The following is a 22014-nucleotide window of genomic DNA, read 5'->3' as shown; positions in this document are numbered from 1 at the left end:
CGCCCGCCTCGGCCTCCCAGAGTGCTAGGATTATAGGCGTGAGCCACCGTGCCCAGCCTGCTTCCTTGTCTTATAGATGTTTAGTTAACAGAGGTTATCCAACAAGCTCTTTCCACACTATAAAGCCCACAGCACCCTCCAGCATGTCAAACCAATCATGGGTAACTAAATGTTGTGGGAACAGTCACTTTCACCTCCCTGAATATCTATTTCTACAAAATTACAGGCATAATATTATTAATAGATGAGATTTGACCAGCAGTTAGGATGCACAAATTCTACATGAGAGCAAAGCAGAGGGAAGGTCACCAGTTATCAGCAGTCGGGCACTGGTGGGCTAGGCTGAACTGCCTGGGGTTTCCTAGTACCTGGGAAACTGTGGACATCTGGGATAACACCTTTGCATTATGTCTTGGTGCAGGGATACCTAGTGGAAAACAGTAACCAGCTGGCTGTATGTTCTTTCATTTTTAGCAAAAAGGAAACTACACTGTCTGATTTCAATAGCAAATACTGAAAATGAGGCAAATGAATAAAAATGTTATTTGCTAAAGGTCTGATATTCCAAAATAGTTGTTTCCTATCCATCTAGAGATGCTCTAAATGTATTAGGTTATTAAGTATGGAGCGTCTGATTTCGTTAAGTACTAAGTGTGACAGTTGATATCTCTGACATTTCACTTTGACACTTCTCCTTTTTTTAATTGTGAAGGTGCATCTCCCTATTTATTTATTTATTTTTGGAGACAGAGTCTTGATTTGCTGCCCAGGCTAGAGTGAGTGCTGTGGCGTCAGCCTAGCTCACAGCAACCTCAAACTCCTGGGCTCAAGCGATCCTCCTGCCTCAGCCTCCCAAGTAGCTGGAACTACAGGCATGCGCCATCGTGCCCTGCTGATTTTTTCTATATATATTAGTTGTCCAATTAATTTCTTTCTATTTATAGTAGAGATGGGGTCTTGCTCTCACTCAGGCTGGTTTCGAACTCCTGACCTTGAGCAATCCGCCTGCCTCGGCCTTCCAGAGTGCTAGAATTACAGGCGTGAGCCACCGTGCCCGGCCCATCCTCAGTCTTTCAAGCGCAGTTTGGCTTCTGTTTATTTTTCAATTTTATTTTTTAGAGCAATTTTTGTGAAACCATGGATAAGTCAAAACTTCATGTTATTTTTTAACATTAGTTCCATTGTGGAACGAACACAGCGCAGACGGCTTGAAATGTCAACCTAGTGTTTGGAAAGGATGTGGCCAATGAACGCACAGTAGTACGTCGATGGTTTAACAAGTTCCAATCTGGTGATTTTAATCTTGAAAATGAGCCATGTGGGTAACCTGAGACCAAAGTGGATAATCATAAGCTGAAAGTTGTAGTGGAAGTGAATCCATCTCAATGTACGTGTGAATTAGCAGCAAGGTTTCACGTGACTATTCCAACAATATTGGATCATTTAAAACAAATGGGCCAGGTAAAGAATCTGGATAGATGAGTAACACTTGAATTAGACCAGCATCAGAAGAGAACTGTCTTTGAAGCTTGCCTTTCTTTGCCGTTATGACGTAAAGGCGAACCATTTCTATACAGTATTGTTATCTGGGGACGAAAACTGGATTCCTTTTGACAATCACAAGTGTTCAGCATAACAGATAAATAAAGGTGAAGTGCTGAAACACATCCAAAACCAAATATTTGCCCCAAAAAGCTAATATTTGCCCCACTATGGTTTCATGAAACCTAGTCAATCGATTACAGTGGATGTCCACTGCAACCGACTGGACAAAATGATGAGGATGCTTGAGATTAAGCAGCCAAGACTGGTCAATAAAGACAGGCCAATCCTCTTGCAAGACCGCGTCACAAAAACAACACTGCTCAAACTAGAGAGGCTGGACTTGGAAACTCTGTCATCCACTGTATTCACCAGACCTTGCACCAACTGACTACCACTTCCTCCACGCTTTGGACCACTTCTTGCAAGGAACAATATTCAATTTTCAACAAGCTGTGGAAAATACCTTTCGTGATTTCATAGCCACTCCGTCTCCAGGCTTCTTCGCTGGTGGCATAAACAAGCTACCGTTAAGATGGCAAAATTATGCTGACAGTTTAGGCACACAATTTAACTGTATTGCTTCTTGAGATGTAATCAACTTTTGATTCGAAATCAGACACTTCATATTAATGACCATTGTACTGCTGGTGTGGGTGAGGAACAGTGCTTCTCGGTCAGCCGAGAGCCGGCTGCGTCTCAGCGGCTGGTGAGCCTGCTCCAGCAGACTCTGGACTCTAACCCGGGTCTCAGGGCAGGAACAGAGACTCCCTGCAATGACGAGCTCCCCTGAGGATACCGCTGCACAGTAAAGGTGAAGCCCTAGTTACCCAAGTCTGCTGTGAAGTGTTGCCAAATTTCATTGAATGCCATCATCAGGAAAGCAGGCATTTCATTTTAAATTTTATTCGCAATAGTAAATACAATGAGACATATTCAGAAGGGCACTGACTCATGATGGTTTCACTTGGGATTTTCAACGAGAAGCATTTAATAGAAACAGGCTCTCTGAGTACCCCTAAAACCATTCTGTTTTTCACTTTCAGTACAGTATTTGACAAATTATGAGATATTCAGCACTTTATTAAAAAATGAGCTTTGTAGTCGAAAATTTTGCCCTAAGGCTAATAGAAGTGTTGTGAGGCCGGGCGCGGTGGCTCATGCCTGTATCCTAGCACTCTGGAAGGCCGAGGTGGGCGGATCACTCGAGGTCAGGAGTTAGAAACCAGCCTAAGCAAGAGCGAGACCCCATCTCTACTATAAATAGAAAGAAATTAATTGGCCAACTAATATATATAGAAAAAATTAGTCGGGCATGGTGGTGCATGCCTGTAGTCCCAGCTACTCGGGAGGCTGAGGCAGAAGGCTTGCTTGAGCCCAGGAGTTTGAGGTTGCTGTGAGCTAGGCTGACGCCACGGCACTCACTCAGCCTGGGCAACAAAGCGAGACTCTGTCTCCAAAAAGAAAAAAGAAGTGTTCTGAGCCCATATCAGGTTGGCTAGACCAAGCTGTCATGCTTCAGTAGATTAGGTGTACTAAGTCATGGTATCTTCAACTTGTGATGGGTTTATCAGGACATAGCCCCATTATAAGTCAAGGAGCATACATATTAAGAATGTATTAATACACTGTCAATTTCCTGAGGTCTGTATTTTAATAAGGTACACAAATAAAAGGTCAGGTGTGGTGGCTCACGCCCGTAATCTCAGCACTCCAAGAAGCTGAAGGGAGAGGATCACTTGAGGTCAGGAGTTCGAGACCAGCCTGAGCAAGAGCAAGACCTGTCTCTACTAAAAATAGAAAAAAAATTAGCTGGGCAACTAAAAATAGAAAGAAAAAAAATTTGCTGGGCGTGGTGGCGCATGCTTGTAGTCCCACCTACACGGGAGGCTGAGGCAGGAGGATCATTTTTTTTTTTATTTTTTTTTTTTTGAGACAGAGTCTCACTCTGACACCCGGGCTACAGTGCCGTGGCGTCAGCCTAGCTCACAGCAAACTCAAACTCCTGGGCTCAAGCGATCCTCCTGCCTCAGCCTCCTGAGTAGCTGGGACTACAGGCATGCACCACCATGCCCGGCTAATTTTTTCTATATAGATATTAGTTGGCCAATTAATTTCTTTCTATTTATAGTAGAGATGGGGTCTCACTCTTGCTCAGGCTGGTTTCTAACTCCTGACCTCGAGCAATCCGCCCGCCTCAGCCTCCCAGAGTGCTAGGATTACAGGCATGAGCCACTGCACCCGGCCCAAGAGGATCACTTGAGCCCTGGAGTTTGAGGTTGCTATGAGCTAGGCCGATGCCACAGCACTCTAGCCTGGGCAACAGAGCAAAACTCTTGTCAAAAAGAAAAAGAAACTATCTAAAAACTTGTATAATTTTATCAACTTATAAAATGGTAATGATTAACAATATCTCATTTACTCTTTCACAGCCCACGATTCCATTTCCTCACCAAAAGATAAATATCAGAAACGATAAGCAATCATCAGAAAATAACACGACAGTATCACTGGTGCTGGGCTGGGACGCTTAAGGCAAATGATAATCTCCTGCCCTAATGTTCCCCAATCTGCTTTGGCCCTAAGAAAACCTGTCACTCATGAAAGACAAGGTTGGCAGTGAGGAGCGACTAATGTACACCAAAAAACACCACAGAACAAAACATACCTAAAACCTTATAGTTTAGTTTGGAAAAGAAAGGCCAGAAGAGAATTTTTCTAGGCATTATGTTATTCCAAGGGGGTTTCTCATCTCTGCTTGTGCCACTCACTGTTGACGTAAGAGAATCACTTAACATTTAGATGTTTCACCAGATACAGTGGCATTGCTAAAAACTCCCTTAAGATTAAATGAAAACACAGGAAAGTAATTCAAAGTAATGTTATTCATTAATTGACATGTCCATTAATAAAAATAGTTTTGTACATATGATTTGAACACCAGTTCCATTCATAAAGAGGCCAACTGTGGCTGATAAAAAGGTCCTAAAATGTATCATTTGCTCTATGTACTGCATTAAAAAGCCCCAAATCCAGAAATCTCATCACAAGGTTTTTCAGTACCACCTTACATAGTATAGAGCAGATTAGATAGCAGGTAAATACATACATATTTGAATTCTGGACACCTACCCTCCACCTGCCAAAAATTCTTTCATCCAACTTCTTGTTCCTAAAAAGAAAAACACCCACCATTTCCCTCCACACTCTTGCCCTAAAACTGAGACTTGCCTTTCCTTTACAGGACAAGCTGGCTCACAGTGTGTGTTCCATATGCTGACTGCTGTCACTATCAGCATGGTTAACACAACGTTAGCATTCTCCAAGTCTGTTAGGAACCAGGCTACCAGGAGGAGGTGAGGGTGGAGCAGCCACTGAAGCTTCATTTCTACTTACAGCCGCTCCCCACTGCTGACATCACCAGCTGAGCTTCGCCTCCTGTCAGATCGGCAGTGGCGTGAGACTCTCATGGGAGGGAGAACCCTACCGTAAACTTACAAGCGAGGGATCTGGGCTGCAGCTGTGGTTCCTCATGAGAATCTAATGCCTGACGACCTGAGATGGAGCTGAGGCGGTGATGCTAGCGCCGGGGAGCGGCTGCAAATGCAGATTATCATCAGCAGAGAGGAATGACTGCACAGTAAATATAAAGTGCCTGCATCATCCTGAAACCATACCCCACCCACGTCCTTGGAGAAACTCTTCCAGGAAACTAGCTCCTAATGCCAAAAAGGCTGGGGACCACTGCGCCAAGTTTAATCTCCAATTAACTGAGTTACACACTTTATCTTTTTATATCACAGTACAGAGAGACTGGCTTAGACTTCTAATGGAGGAAAAATCCAACAACATGGTAAAGGGCTAAGTCAGTTTGTCATGAAGAATTTTAAAGACAATTATTTCTTCTTACACTATATATATATATATATATATATACATATATATAAAAAAGATAGTTTCAAGTTACACATTTATATATGAAAACTCAAATTATTTTAGCAAAAAGTTTAAAAAAACCAACTTCTACATTGTTTTAATGTTTGTAATGATGTTAAATTTGCTTCAAATCTATATTTTCATTGTCAAAAGAATATTAAAACTCTTCTGATGGGTGCCCAGGGCACATACAAACAAAAAAAGAATATTAAAGTCATATGGGCCAGGCATAGTGGCTCACGCCTGCAATCCTAGCATGCTGGGAGGCCGAAGTGGGAGGATTGTTTGAGCTCAGGAGTTCGAGACCAGCCTAAGCAAGAGTGAGACCCCATCTCTACTAAAAAAAAAAAAAATAGAAAGAAATTAGCTGTAGAACTAAAAAAAAAAAAAAAAAAAATATATATATATATATATATATATATATATATATATATATATATATATATAAATAAAAATCAGGCAGGCATGGTGGCGCATGCCTGTAGTCCCAGCTACTTGGGAGGCTGAGGCAGGAGGATTGCTTGTGCCAGGAGTTTGAGGTTGCTGTGAGCTAGGCTGACTCCACAGCACTCTAGCCCAGGCAAGAAAGTGAGACTCTATCAAAGAAAAAAAAAAGAGAGAGAGACTGGGATTTTCAAAACTAATTTACCTTGAGATAAAGTCATACTCTTAGTAACATACAGATAAATAACTATAAAATTAGGCACTAAGTTTTTTTCCTGTGGAAATCGAGAGCATTCTGTGAAATTGACAAAGAGAATTTGTCTTCCAATATGCAACAAGTTTAGTAGAAGGACTAAGAACACCTGCATGCAGCATCTTTGACTGGGCAGCCACTGGCTGTACCCTGGAGCTCAGTTTGTGATCGTGTTACATACCCTGTGATCATGCGCGTTGTCATGGAAGATATCAGAAACCACAGGTGTCTCAGAAACCTGGCATTGAAGGCTAAACTATAGAGGAGCCTAAAAAGGAATGGGGGAAAAATAAGGAAGAATAAGCAAAGTGAGCAATTATTCACTCAACACATTTCTTTTTAAGAAAGAACAAGCTACACACTGAAGATAAATGTACAGTTTAGATAACACCAATGCCAACACCACGAACGCCTCCTCCCACACGGCCACCTGATGAGGACACCGGGCGCAGCCTCCTGCAGGCTCCCGGACTAGGAGACCCGCCCAAAAGACAAAGGCGCAGGCTGCTCAAGCAGAAGCTGAGGTTGCTCCCCTTCTCACTACACATCATATTAACATACCGTGATACATTAACTGTGCAATATTAACACATTACTATTGTACTAGTAATATACATTTAAAATTTCTAATATTTAATGACTGTGACATTTCTTGAAATAAACACAAAGTTTGTTAACATCTCAAAAATGATTTAAATCTAAAAATGTTTTAAAAGTCCTTAAAAACTCTTCCTTTATAATATCAAATTGACTAAAAAGACCAAAGAGCTTTGGAAAGAAGGGGTGAAACTAAATCAGTTTATTTATTTATTTAAATGCTTAAGATGGTAGGAAAACATGATTTTAAGAAAGGAATGTGATCTTACTAGAAACATTCTAGAAGAATAAGAAAGTAGAAAAACAAAGCTGGAGCCAGGCGTGGTGGCTCACACTTGTAATCCTAGCACTTTGGGAGGCTAAGGTGGGAGAATCATCTGAGGTCAGGAGCTTGAGATCAGCCTGACCAAGAGCGAGATCCTGTTGCTATGAAAAATAGAAAAATTAGCCAGGCACAGTGGCCTCTGTAGTCCCAGCTACTCGGGAGGCTGAGGCAGGAGGATCGCGTGAGCCCAGGAGTGTGAGGTTGCAGTGAGCTGTGATGATGCTACTGCATTCCAGTCGCAGCACCCAGCCCTAGGGTCTTCACAGGGGCCCCCTTTCCTTTCAGGAGAAAGGGCACTACGGTAACCTGATGATCTGACTAAATAACACACTGTCACGTGTATCGCCAACTCCCTTGGAATTTATTCACTGATACTGGGCTGTGTTCAGTATACTCCAACAGACTGAATCTTTCAAGCATGTTGATTTAAATGGACCACAGTAGAAGAGAAATAAAAGGGCTTACAGAAACAAGGCACGTTTCAATACAAAATCTGAAACTTGATTGACCGAGTAATTTCCTGTGTTTAATCCAAAATATCAGATGCATTGTTCTGTGCCAGCATTTTCTGAGGACAAAATATGAACTGCAGAGTCTGGTTTTTACAAAGAACTCCATTCTTATTTCAGTGTGGTGCATTCTGAGATGTCCGGATGGCACTTAGGGCACAATCACTGAAACAATAGTGAAAACATGAAAGACCATGTGAAAGTTACCTAGAATCATGAAATCTTGGCTAGGAAGGCTCTATCAGATCAGTTTGCAGCCACACTTCCATTCAGGTAGGCTAAAAGCAATCTGTTTGTGTCAGAAAATGAAGAGGCTGGGCTGTATCAGCTTTAAGGTCTTTCCCAGCTCAAAAGTGTGTGTGACATTCACCATAGGAACACGCCATGACAATCGTGAAATTGCAACAACACTATTCTAACTCCACAGGAAAGCTTCTCTCAGTGAGTCTCAAAATTACATTGAAAATTATGAAAAAAATCTTATTGGAATAACGAAAAAAATATTTAATAGTAGCAACACAGTAAGTTAAAGGATACCAACTAAGCCATACTATTAAGTATGCTCTCTCCCTATCATTAGTGTTCAACCAAATTTCCACTTAAAATTTACTTCAAAAAAGATTATACCATTGTAAACAGTATAGAGCTATATTAAAAAATAATAATACACGCCTCATCTCTGAGATAACTAAAATGTGTAGCATATGCCTAACACATACATAAAGAGTGCTAAAATTTTTTCTTGCCTTTGTTTCAATTTTTTGTTTCTATTTTTAGTTGCCCAGCTAGTTTTTTCTATTTTTAGTAGAAACAGGGTGTTGCTTTTGCTCAGGCTGGTCTTGGACTCCTGACCTCAAGTGATCCTCCCACCTTGGCCTCCCAGAGTGGTAAGGATTATAGGTAGGAGCCACAGTACCCGGCTCATATTTTTAAACACTATTCTTAAAACTTTTAAAATTGGGAGGGATTTAAAATAGCTGTAGTATATGTTTCTGCCAAGTTTACTCATATTTCCTGTGAATCAATTATAATTCACAAATGTTTAGAAAATTCCTAGAAGTTTCAAAACTTAGTCTAAATTCCATTGCTAAAGTTGACTAAAGCTAGTCTACTTTATTAATTTACTGTGTCTAATTAGTTTATAATCTACATATAATTTCAAAATAGATTCAACAGAATCGTCTGTGTTGAAATGCTTAAAAGCTCATCTATTTTAATTGATCTTCCTGAAATAAAATGCAAATTTTAACAGAATAGCTGATTAAATCTATTGATTATACTGAAAGTATCATTGATAATAAAAGCAATCATGATATTCTAGACAAAGAAATAAGTCTATATATTTATCTCTCCAAGTACACCCTCAATGTTTTTCTAGATTATAAAAACTTATTTATAAACATATGAATAGCATATATTTAATTCTGCATACACAATGAAACACAAATCTATATTTTTCTCCATTGAAGTCATTTGCATAGTCATTTTCCCTCAAATTATTAAAGTATCAGATTATAAATCAAGAGCTAAAGAGTACTTATTATCGTCGTATCTGTAATGGCACTCATAAAACACATGGGGAAACAGCACTGTATTTCCAAGGCCCACAACTGTCTAAATCACAATCATTTAAGATAACAAGACACAAGTAAGGTGGTGCATTCTATTAGTTTTTGGTGGAAAAATTAAGCATGTATTGAAATAAAACTGGTGGTAAATATACCTTATATTTTGATATATTTATATGAAAACTATAGGCAAATTATAATATTACATCAACCCATGTGATCCCTAAAACACTACCTTTAAAATCCCATTTCAAATCTTTTAGATCTGGCAGTGGAGAAGAGCCAAGGCCAGGAAGAACATGCAGCCCACCCACATCCCGTCTGAGACACGAGGAGAGGGGAAGCCTCTGGATGGAGACTCGCACACACAGAAGGAGAGAGGCATGAAAGCAGACAATGGATCAAGAAAATGCACAAAATCAAGTGTGGTTGCGGCAAAGAATATTCTGTGGCTAAAATAAATTTAGAGAGTTAACCAAATGCTTGATAACAAAATGACACTGCAGGAATCAATAAGCTAAGGAATGTGAACTGTTTCCTGAGAGCAAAGGGGATTCGCTGGGAGATGTTTAAGCAAAACATGACAAAGAGTTCAAAACGTGACAAAGAATGCAGCCGTGACACAACGAGGGAGGAAAGTGAGAGTCCACGCCTAAAGCGCAGCCCTGTCCCCGTGAACATTCTGTGGAGGCAGACATGTGGCTATCAGGTGCTGTCTGATAAGGTAGCCACTGGACACACGTGGCTATCAGGCCCTTGAAATGTGACAGAGGACCTGAGTTTGTGCTTGTATTTGATTTAAGGCAGAAGCGTTACTCATGGCTACCACGCAGGGACTGCGACTCCAGGTTGCAGGCACGGACGTCTGAGTGACTGCGGCAGAATGGAAAGAGGCAGCTCCTGGGAGAGACGCTGGATCAACCCAAGATGGCATGCGGCGGGTAAGAGGACAGGCCCGGAGGGCACCTGCTACCGAGCAGGTGAGTATGTGTCTGCAGCTCCAGAAAGTAACTTAAGCTAAAGACATAAACGTGAGTCACCAGGACATAGCTGAGGCCACCTGCATGAAAGACATCACTCCAGAGAATCAAATGAAAGGGAAGAACTAAAAAGCTGAATGGAAGTAGTCTAAGAAGTTTGGGAAGATCAAATAAAACAGAGAAACAGAAGAACCCATAAAGGACACTGAGGAGGAGGAGGAGCCCAAGTGTTAAAGAAAAGGCAAGAGGACACAGTGTCTGTGAAAGGAACAGGTGACAGAGCATGAGGAAAACAGGACAAGGAAGGCCAGACGCCACACACAGGCAGGATGTCCGCTGGGCTGAGCAGGGCACCACAGGCTCGTCTCTATGTGGACTTCCGCACGCTAGGATCACACAGCCATTCCATAACATACGGAATGTACCCACTAAAAATCCCAAGTCTGCCAGGGTTAAAGCTGAACCTTACAAACAGGCTGTCCTTATCTTACATTCTTATTTTAGTTCTTTGGATATGGGAATCGTACCTTCATTTTTCCCCCTCTCAAAAAAGAGCCAGTTAATATTCATCCATACATACTGTGTTTTAGAGACAGGGCCTCACTCTGTCACCTAGGCCGGAGGGCAGAGGCACCATTACAGCTCCCTGCAGCCCTAAACTCCTGGGCTCAAGCAGTCCTCTCGCCCTGGCCTCCCAAAGTGCCAAATTACAAGTGTGGGCCACTGCATCCAGCCTTACCCATTTTTTAAATTGGGGATATATTTTCTTAAGAAAAAAATTACTTAAGATTCAAATTTTATTCAGATTTACGATTCCGACAGTAAGATATACAAATTTCCTCTCAAAAAAGGAACTGGCTGGCCAGGCGAGGTGGCTCAAGCCTGTAATCCTAGCACTCTGGGAGGCCGAGGCGGGCGGATCGCTCGAGGTCAGGAGTTAGAAACCTGCCTGAGCAAGAGTGAGACCCCATCTCTACTATAAATAGAAAGAAATTAATTGGTCAACTAATATATATATATATATAGAAAAAATTAGCCAGGCATGGTGGCACATGCCTGTAGTCCCAGCTTCTCGGGAGGCTGAGGCAGCAGGATTGCTTGAGCCCCAGGATATTGAGGTTGCTGTGAGCTAGGCTGACACCATGGCACTCACTCTAGCCTGGGGAACAAAGCGAGACTCTGTCTCAAAAAAAAAAAAAAAAAAAAAGGAACTGGCAACTCATTTATTACTTAATTAAGAAAAAATTAAGTGATTCACCTAGTTCCAACTCAAAGTGATATAAAAACAGTGTAGTTAGAAGACCAGTCCTCTTCTAGCCCTGGCTGCCCCAGACACACAAGTGATCACTTTTATGAATTTCCTAGATATGCTTCCAAGTTTCTTCATGCAAATAAATATGCACATCTTTTTTCCATACCCTTCTTACACAAAAAGATTATTATACCATGTTCTGTGCCTTCCTTTTTTTAGGTAAACATCTATCTTAGAAATCTTTTCATATCAGTGTGAAAAGGCCTCTATATTCCTTTATATATCCTGACAATCAATATCAAACAAATTAAAATTACAAATCCCAACTCTGAAAATTAGAAGAACTAATATGAACCAGTGAAGAGTCAAGAATGAGTTATTAGCCTGGGAATATACTCATCATCTTTTAAATACTTTTTTATAAAAACCCAAATTCAAAGTATAAAATCTAAAACAAAGTATGACTACTTGCACTTTTTAAATACTTAAAACCTGGCCAGGTGCAGTGGTTCACGCCTATAATCCTAGCACTCTGGGAGGCCTAGGCCGATGGATTACTCAAGGTCAGGAGTTTGAAACCAGCCTGAGCAAGAGCGAAATCCCATCTCTACTAAAAATAGAAAGAAAGTATCTGGACAACTAAAAAAAAAAAAATATATATATATATAAATTAGCCGGGCATGGTGGCGCATGCCTGTAGTCCCAACTACTCGGGAGGCTGAGGCAGGAGGATCGCTGAGCCCAGGAGTTTGAGGTTGCTGTGAGCTAGGTTGATGCCATGGCACTCTAGCCAGGGCAACAGAGTGAGACTCTGTCTCAAAAAAAACCCCACTTAAAACCTAATATATTTAAACCATAAATAAAATTCCTAGAGTAGTTTCTTGGAGGAAATAGGTGCTGTACTCATAAAATCAAGCCTACAGAGAAAGCTCCTTTACCCATTAAACGCCTTTTGGGAGCAGTTCACTAGTAAACCTCAGACCAGGGCAGAGAGGCATTTAAATCCAGTAATCGCTATCCAAAGCAGTGGACTTTGTGCTCCAATAAAAGCTAGTGTCCTGGTTCAGCTGCTGGGATCTTCAGATCTCACATCCTGCTCTAATGCAATCAGCCTGCAGAGAGCTAATTACCTAATCGAGGAGCCACAATTTCACTGATGCCTCACTTCCTCCAGTGGCAATAAACACCAGTGAGCCAAGACGGCACCTCGTTAGTGTTAGTGTTTACAGGGCAATTCCAGCCACTGATGAGGCCTTCCTCACTTACAGTTCATTCCAAAGAGTGCTTTCCTTCCCTACAGAAGTCCCTCTTCTCAAGTTGCAGAATGGCATTTTATAAGAAAAGAGAATTCTGCAGAGTGATACGAATCGACACAGCACCTGAGACTAACAGACAGCACCTTTCTGCAGTCACCTGTGCCCCATCAGTCCCTCGGGTCCCACGGGAACTGCTACATGTATTTTGCACTCCATCCAATTAAATCGTTTTCTATTTAATTCCCAAGAAACCACTAATGTATTATGCAAAATGGAGGGAAAGAAAATAGTTTGAGATCACTGTCACAGTTACCTAAGATCAAATTAGCCACCTTTTAAACATGTAGGTTTTGTTTTGTTCCAACCAAAAGTTTCTTTCAAATTTTTGAAGACCAAAAATTTACTTATAAGAATAAATTGTCAAGGACAATCCAATTAAAAGGTACTATGAAATAAAACCTAAAAAATATGTAATGTGCTGGTTCTCTAATGCAGGTGTGAGTCCAACCTTTAGGTGACTACACTCTCACTTGTAAGATATGACACAAACAGAAGCCAATTTGATTTGCTGACATATTAGATACAAAGTACTTCAGAGCCTCAAGGGCCAGAAAAAGGACTCAAACAGGATTAGCTGGTTTAGCAAAGAAAAAATAAACTTTCATTCTCTATGAAATGCTTGGACATAATACTCTATATTCATGTTCTATCAGAAAATAGGAGATAAAACGGGTCCAAACAGAGAACCACAGGAGGCAAGCACGTGTCACTGTGGGCACTATCACCCCCCGGGGACACTTGCCTGACTTTGGGCACCATCATGCGATGCTGCACCATGAGCGTGTGACAGATGGAGGCCATCACGGTAAAGACGTCCTCGCTGGCGGAATCCCTCCACACCAGGTTCAACAGGGTGTTGGTCTGCTGTTTTGTATCCAACTTTTTCAGACATTCCTCTGTTATGTATGGTATTGATAGTCTACCATCCTCCTAAAACACAGCCGAAAAACTAGCCTAAGTTAATGCTCTATGTAAACTTGCCTCCTCTCTACAAACATACAAAACCACGTTTTTTTTCCAAGTGAAAACACAAGATGTGCATTATCAAAAATCATCCACATTGCAATGATCTCATCAACACCTCCACTAACGCACCTGCTGAGGTAATGTGACGTCCCTGCGGATAAAGTCACCAGCAGGCATCCGTTCTGTGCAGAAACTGTGAATACTCAGTCTCTGCTACTGATATGATAGTATTTTCAGTATTTATATTTCAAAAAGTCATTTCTTATATTTTGGAGTGAGTTATACTAAGATAGCATAATAGTGAAACTATATTATCACCTAATGGCATTTCCATCTTAAATTATTTAAGAGAACACAGTTTAAGCAAAATAAATGGGATTAAAGAATTAAAAAAAAAATCAAAGGATATACATAATAAATCTAAAATTTTGCATCTCAATTTCTCCAGATCGTATCCACTGAATAAAACCTAAGATAAGCTATACAGATCACTCATTTGCGGTATTAACCAAAGATATATACCTATATATATGTATATATGAATATATATAACATATGAATATATATGACATTGGGTATTGCTGACTATACTGTCTGGAAATGTGGATGAACATATTTATGCAATTTAATCTACCAAATAAAACACTCTTTTAGAGATAAAAGTAATAAATTCCATGTGTAAAATGTGAATCTTTAAGATACATGTAACATACAAGGTTGTGTTAGAATAAGAGAGTACACTAGTACTACTATCTTTGTAGTGTACAATTTTAAAATAAAGTATATATAAATGATAAGTGAATAGATTACACAGAAACAAAGGACAAAAGAGTTTATAAAGGATGAATGTTGATCCTGGAAAAATCTCGTATAAATTAGGCTCTATATAATTTAGTATTATAGGACAGAAAAGGCAATATACAAACACAGACATAAAAGACCCAGCCCAGAAATAAAGAATGATTTGCAGTCAAATGGGGTCATTAGTTCTCATTTCAAACATGGACAAAAAAAAGGGATACCCAAGACACAGGAAAAAAGAAAAATGAAAAATGAAAACACAGAGTTATAAACAGACCTTGAAATTCCTACGCATTAAAAAAGAAGAAAATAGAGTGACATTTTCTACAGATGGAAATAATAAAAACAAAATAAATCAATCCCGTTTTTTAAATGTTAAAAGTATAACTACAGCAAGAGAACCTATGAGTTCTTTTTCGTTTCACGAGTCTTCATAATCTGTTTTCATCATGTCTATACTTACACATCGAGGAAGGACTTTCTGTCATCTCTCTAGCTAACACTCATGGCCTCATCGTCACATGGGTATGAAATATACTGTATATAAAAAAATTTCTTAATTACACAGATTCTCTGGAATGTAATTAAGTATCAAAAAATTGGGTCTCAAGGATGGGTGCAGTGGCTCATGCTTGAAACCCTAGCACTCTGAGAGGCTGAGGCAGGAGGACTACTTGAGCTCAGGAGTTTGAGACCAGCCTGAGCAAGAGCAAGATCCTGTCTCTACTAAACATAGAAAAATTAGCCAGGCATTGTGGAATGCAGCTGTAGTCCCACCTACTCAGGAGGCTGAGGCAGGAGGATCACTTAAGCCCAGGAATTTGAGGTTGCAGTGAGCTGTGGTGATGCCAATACAGTCCATCCGGGGCAACAGAGAGATACTTTGTCTCAAAGAAAAGAAAAAAAAAAAAAATTGGATTTCCATAGGGCCAGGCATGTAATCCTGGCTCATGCCTGTAATCCCAGCACTTTGGGAGGCCAATGCAGGAAGATGGCTTGAGGCCAGAAGTTTGAGACCAGCCTAAGCAAAAGCAAGACCTCCATCTCTACAAAAAATTTAAAAATTAGCTGGGCATGGTGGTGCAAACCTTTAGTCCCTGCTATTCAGGAGGCTGAGGCAGGAGGATCACTTGAGCCCAGGAGCATGAGCCTGCAGTGAGCTATGATTGCACAACTGCACTCCACCCTGGGTGACACAGTAAGATTCTATCTCTTTAAACGAGAAAAAAAAGGCCGGGCGAGGTGGCTCACGCCTGTAATCCTAGCACTCTGGGAGGCTGAGGCCGGCGGATTGCTCGAGGTCAGGAGTTCCAAACCAGCCTGAGCAAGAGTGAGACCCCGTCTCTACTATAAATACAAAGAAATTAATTGGTCAACTAAAATACCTATAGGAAAAAAAATAATTAGCCGGGCACGGTGGTGCATGCCTGTAGTCCCAGCTACTCGGGAGGCTGAGGCAGGAGGATCGCTTGAGCCCAGGAGTTTGAGGTTGCTGTGAGATAGGCTGACGCCATGGCACTCACTCTAGCCTGGGCAACAAAGTGAGACTTTGTCTCCAAAAAAATAAAAGAAAAAAAAAGGAAGGAAAGAAAAGAAAAAATTAACTTTCTTCTAGAAACAAAAACTTTATCTACAGAACTCCATGCTTTTTCTGACCATACAACAATATTCATACTTTTGGTGTATGTTTTGAATTTTAGCAGATATCACAGTTTCAGCATTCATAAAAAATTCAGTTATACCCCTCTGTAATCAACCATTCTCCCTAGCCATAAACCTTGGCAATAATGTTTTGCCTTTTCCTATTGTTGTAATTGTTTTCATTTTATGCTAATAAAGGTGTTTGTATCCAGAAGGTATTATACTAAAACCCCCTTTCACTTAAACATACTATGAAAACTTACTTATTAGAGTATTAATTAGATTTAGTATTAATCAATATGAAATTCCTTAACATAACAATATTGGAGAACCTATTATAGCTACACCTCAAGCCATTTCCAGTGTTTAACTAAGAGGGGGAAAAAAGATCAGTAATTTAAGTATATGCATACTTAAGTATCTATTACTTAATTTTATACTTTTATGTATACATATTTATGTATACATAAATGTACATAATTTAATTTAATACATATTTATGTATTAAATTATGTATACATAAGTATGTATACATACTTAATTTTGTAAAACACACAAATTAAGTATGCATATATAAAATTTTAAAGCTTTTTATTCCTTGAAAATACATCACAAACTCTTTTTTTTTTTTTTTGGAGAGAGAGTCTCGCTTTGTTGCCCAGGCTAGAGTGAGTGCCATGGCGTCAGCCTAACTCATAGCAACCTCAAACTCCTGGGCTCAAGCAATCCTGCTGCCTCAGTCTCCCGAGTAGCTGGGACTACAGGCATGCACCACCATGCCCGGCTAATTTTTTCTATATCTATTAGTTGGCCAATTAATTTCTATTTATAGTAGAGACGGGGTCTTGCTCTTGCTCAGGCTGGTTTCGAACTCCTGACTTTGAGCAATCCACCCGCCTCGGCCTCCTAGAGTGCTAGGATTACAGGCGTGAGCCACCGCGCCCACCACCATCGCAAACTCTTAATAGTAAGAAAGAAAAGGGAGAAGGGGAACTTTACGATAACAGGCCAGGCACAGTGGCTCACATCTGTAATCCTAGCACTTTTGGAGGCTGAGGCAGAGGACTGCTGGAGGTCAAGAGTTCAAGACCAGCCTGAGTAAGAGGGAGACCCCATCTCTACAAAAACTACATTTAGCCAGGCAAGGTAGTATGCACCTGTAGTCCCAGCTACTCGGGAGGCTCAGGCAGGACGATCGCTTGAGCCCAGGAGTTTGAGCCTGCAGCGAGCTATGATTGTACCAGTGCACTCTAGCCCACACAACAAAGCAAGACTTTCTCTCAAAAAAAAAAAAAAAAAAAAAATGTGACAGTGTACTTAAAAATAATTTAAAAGTTAATTATAACATTTATCCTCTATAAAATTAGCAAAAATTAACAGAAGACATTACTCTGTGTCAGTGTTCACAAGATAGGGTAAGAAGGAACTTGCCGGGCGCGGTGGCTCACGCCTGTAATCCTAGCTCTCTGGGAGGCCGAGGCGGGTGGATTGCTCAAGGTCAGGAGTTGGAAACCAGCCTGAGCAAGAGCAAGACCCCGTCTCTACTATAAATAGAAAGAAATTAATTGGCCAATATATAAAATTAGCCGGGCATGGTGGCGCATGCCTGTAGTCCCAGCTACTTGGGAGGCTGAGGCAGAAGGATTACTTGAGCCCAGGAGTTTGAGGTTGCTGTGAGCTAGGCTGACGTCACGGCACTCAGTATAGCCTGGGCAACAAGCGAGACTCTGTCTCAAAAAAAAAAAAAAAAAAAAGAAGGAACTTAACCCTGTGACTTAATAATTTCACATCTAGGAAATACTTCCCGAGTAACAAATTATGACCCAGTTTTGCAAAGAAATGAACACAAAACTGCATCTCCGTACGTATTCCATAGGTGAACAGACGGAGGTTGGAAGGTGTATCCACAATCACTAGGAAGAGCATGGCGGCCAAGGCGAATGCTCTACACGATGGGCTGAGGGCCTTATGCATGTAGTTAAAGACAAGGGTGGGCAGAGAGCCAGACCAGCCTTCCCAGCAGACGGAGCTGCCTGGAGAGCAGCCTCAGGGACAGGGCACGCAGGGCTTACGGGGCTCGTGGGCTTGTCGGCTTCCTCACTCTCCTCCTCAGAGTCGCTGCCGGAGTCTTGACAGCTGGCGCTGGCGGGCGAGACTGGCAGCTGAGGAAGGAAGGTCTGGAGCACTCGCAAATACACCAGCAGGCCTTCCTCAGAGAGCGACCCTGGGTACAACAATAGTTATAACATATTTTAGCTGAAATGGAAAACTTGGGTATCATGTTTTCCTCATACTCAACAAGGCCCTTCTGACCAGAACTTACTGTAGTATAGTATGAAATGTACTTGGCCCTATTTATGCCACAGAGCATTTTTAGAATTTCTTGGAATTTCCTAAAAGAAAGCAGTGCCTTTTGTTACTCCCAACCCGCTGGCTTTGATCATATCTGAGGGTCTGCTCCAGTGGTGACTTAGGTGAGGCCCCCTGGATGGCCTCAGGATGGGGCTGGTTGCCAGAAAGACCAAGGGATGAGAGGACTGGAACTTTCAGCCCCACTCACCAAGCTCCCAGGAAGGGGGCAGTGGGGACTAAGCTCTGTAAAACTCTTGGACAACAAGACTCAACCAGTTTGGGGGTGCTGGGAAGGTGGTGTACCCAGAGGGCACAAAGCTCCACCCAGCCCCTTGCCCTATGCATTTCGTCATCTCGCTGTTCACCTGTTCCTTATAAGATCCTTTATAATAAACTGGCAAATACAAGTAAAGTGCTTCCCTAAGTTCTGTGAGCTGCCACAGTCAATTATCCAACCCAAGCAGAGGTTGCAGAACCTCGATTTTTGCTAGTTGGTCAGAAATGCATGTGCTAGCCTACTGCTAATACTTTTGACTGGCCATGTGACCCCGTGTCCAGGTGGACAGCACCGGAACTAACTTGAATTAGAAGATACCTAGTTGGTATCCACTGGCAAATGTTCACTGTGTGGAGAGAAACCTCCACATCTCTGGTCACAGAAGTATGCCATGTTGAATGTGAGAGTAAGAAAAGGTTTGTTTTTTCTTGTATCTCTTTATCCTAATAATTCACGTCCATATGTTGTATTACAATACACGAGAGGAAGATGCTATCATTCTAGAACAGGCACACTGGAAGGCAACACAAGTGGGTGGGCAGAAACTCTCACAGAAGAGCCCTCCCATTTAACCTGTTACCTGTTGTGATCTGTGTGGCCTTTTAAACATGTATCTAACACAGGCTTTTCACTGCACCTGGAAACCTTCTTCAGGGACACTGCCCAGAGCACAGTCCTTCAGCAAATACCCTCTTCCGAGGGGATGCCCACCCTAGAGACCATCTTTATGTGACACGCACGCCTGTGCCAACTTCTGACCGATCTGCTAATGCGAGCTACACGAGTTCAGGTAAAACGTGTTTTGTATTTCATACCCAAATAATTTTCACCAACAGTTAAAACAAAATAGAAAAGCCACGGTGCTCCACCGCTCTTCTCTGAGCACCTCCTCTCTGCCAACAGCAGTGCGCGCAGGAAGGGCTCGTAAGGGAAGGCGGTCTGCACGTCCGCTAGCGCCGGGACGATGAAATGAAAGATCTGATCTGTGAAAGGTGCCGCCAGGAACTCCCCTGTGAAGGCCGTGAAGACTTGTTGCCTGAAGGGGAAAAAGGGAAGCCGTTCATAAAATCAAAGCACACTGTTCATCAAGTCACTGATTAAAACAACCTCTCAAAATATCCTTCTAAATAATCTACTATTTTAATTAATCATTTAATATCAACTAGATCAACCTGAAGTGAACTTAAGTTTATGTCTTCTCCATTAAGATAACTCTATCATGCCTTTGACAGCTACTAGAAGGCAGGACAATGACCATTTATCAGAATCCCAAATTTATATTAGGTTGCAGGCCAGACAGAAAAAGGGCATTTTTCTATAAACTAAATCAACACTAGTAAGGATAAAAATTTGACTTTCAAGTCTATACTTAAAATAGCATCCTATGTAAAAGTTACTGTTAGATACAGATCTTATGAAATGACAAAATCAAAATCCATTCCATTCTCACCTTGCACCTTCTGGGCAGGAGTTGTAAGTAAAGTGCAATGGTTTTAGAACATTCTCTAGCAAAATTTTCGCTATAGGAACTCGAGATAAATCAGAATATTCAATACTTGATGGAAGCTTGCTGTTAATCAACAAATAGAGAGACCTAAAATACCCTAGAAGGAAGAATACATATTTATAATTTAGTATCTTTTCTTATAAGGAAAAAAGCTCATCAGTTTTTAAATGTTTTTTACAAATCTCTACAGGTCCAAATTTCAGGTAATTCTTTAATCTTTTATTAATATTAAGGACAACTTTAAATAGATAAGCAGCATGAATAGTGATAAACCCATGTGTCCATGACTCGTGTCTACAACAGTCGGCAACAGCCAACCCTACTTCCCCTGTACCCCACTCATACAGAAGCAAATCTAAGAATTATTTCAGTGTATCATTAAAAGGACTTTATTTTTTAAAAATACCATTATCGCAGCTAAAATAAACAGTAATTCCTTAATATCACAAATATTCAGTCAAGTGTTCAAGTCTCCAATTATCACGTGTTATAAATTTCTGTAGCCAGTTTTCTTAAATCAGGATTCCCAATAATGCCTGTATATTGTGATCCTTGGATTTGTCTACTAAGTGTCCCCCAAGTATTCAATTAGTTTTGTGGGCTTTTTAAATATCATGTCAAGGCCTGGCACAGTGGCTCACACCTGGAATCCAAGTTGGGAGGCTGAGGCAGGAGGATCACTTGAGGCCAGGAATTCAAAACTAGCCTGGGCAACAGAGAAAGACCCTGTCTCTCCAAAAAATATTTTAAAAATTAACTGGTCGTGGTGGCATGTGCCTATAGTCCCAGCTAAGGGAGGCAGAGTCCGGAAGACTGCCTGAGCCCAGGAGTTCAGGATCACACCACTCCAGCTTGGGCGAGGGAGTGAAACTCTATCTCAAAAAAAAAAAAAAAAAAAAGATAAAGAAAAAGAACAAATATATATCATGTTGAAGTCATGGAGCTAACCATACTGACCCCCACACCACCCCATCTGCGGGTCTGGCCTGAGACCAGGGGGCTCCGGAGTCTGGAGGTCGCTGGGAGCACTGCTCTCTGACAGACAGGACGGCCACCCCGCTCCAGCCTCCCGTGCTGACCCAGACCTGTGCCCAGCCTCTTCTCCAGGGACACTCAAGTTCCTCTTCAAGGAAGTGATATATTTGGAGACCACAGTCTGGTCAGCAAAGAAATTAACTGATTTAAAGGCAACTCACATGTGAGCAGAAACAACTTTTATGGCCTTTATTAAATTTTCTTTTCTATGCTTTCGATAGGATTTCTGGGTGTGCAGTGAACATAAACTCAGGTTATCACCAATGATTCAAATCATATATTCTTTTAAGAAATGCTTGCTTGCTTTTTTTTTTTTTTGGAGACAGAATCTTCCTTTGTTGCCCAGGCTAGAGTGAGTGCCGTGGCGTCAGCCTGGCTCACAGCAACCTCAAACTCCTGGGCTCAAGCGATCCTTCTGCCTCAGCCTCCCGAGTAGCTGGGACTACAGGCATGCGCCACCATGCCCGGCTAATTTTTTCTATATAGATATTAGTTGGCCAATTAATTTCTTTCTATTTATAGTAGAGACGGGGTCTCGCTCTTGCTCAGGCTGGTTTCGAACTCCGGACTTTGAGCGATCCGCCCGTCTCGGCCTCCCAGAGAGCTAGGATTACAGGCGTGAGCCACCACGCCCAGCCGCTTGCTTGCTTTTTATAAAACAGTAAGAACAATGTTCATGTGTTATTTGTGAGTATCTCATTGTACAGGCATAC

The 22014-nt window shown here is 41.3% G+C and overlaps 1 protein-coding gene across 2 annotated transcripts in view; it reads right to left on the bottom strand.

The window, feature by feature from the left end:
• Positions 1–22014, bottom strand: part of UBE3C (ubiquitin protein ligase E3C) — a 111374-nt gene that overhangs the window by 65162 nt on the left and 24198 nt on the right. For both annotated transcript variants that reach the window (XM_076006757.1, XM_076006758.1), the window contains exons 7-11: positions 20210–20363; positions 19575–19795; positions 18203–18354; positions 13465–13652; positions 6357–6443 (exon numbers count right to left, since the gene is read on the bottom strand). In XM_076006757.1, the coding sequence (XP_075862872.1) occupies positions 6357–6443; positions 13465–13652; positions 18203–18354; positions 19575–19795; positions 20210–20363 (802 nt within the window). The remainder of the gene's footprint in view (positions 1–6356; positions 6444–13464; positions 13653–18202; positions 18355–19574; positions 19796–20209; positions 20364–22014) is intronic.

Source organism: Microcebus murinus, chromosome 9 (assembly GCF_040939455.1).
Source record: "Microcebus murinus isolate Inina chromosome 9, M.murinus_Inina_mat1.0, whole genome shotgun sequence".
Classification (NCBI taxonomy): Eukaryota; Metazoa; Chordata; class Mammalia; order Primates; family Cheirogaleidae; genus Microcebus; species Microcebus murinus.
Note: the sequence above shows the minus strand (reverse complement) of the source record. Positions and strands in the feature narration are given on the sequence as shown.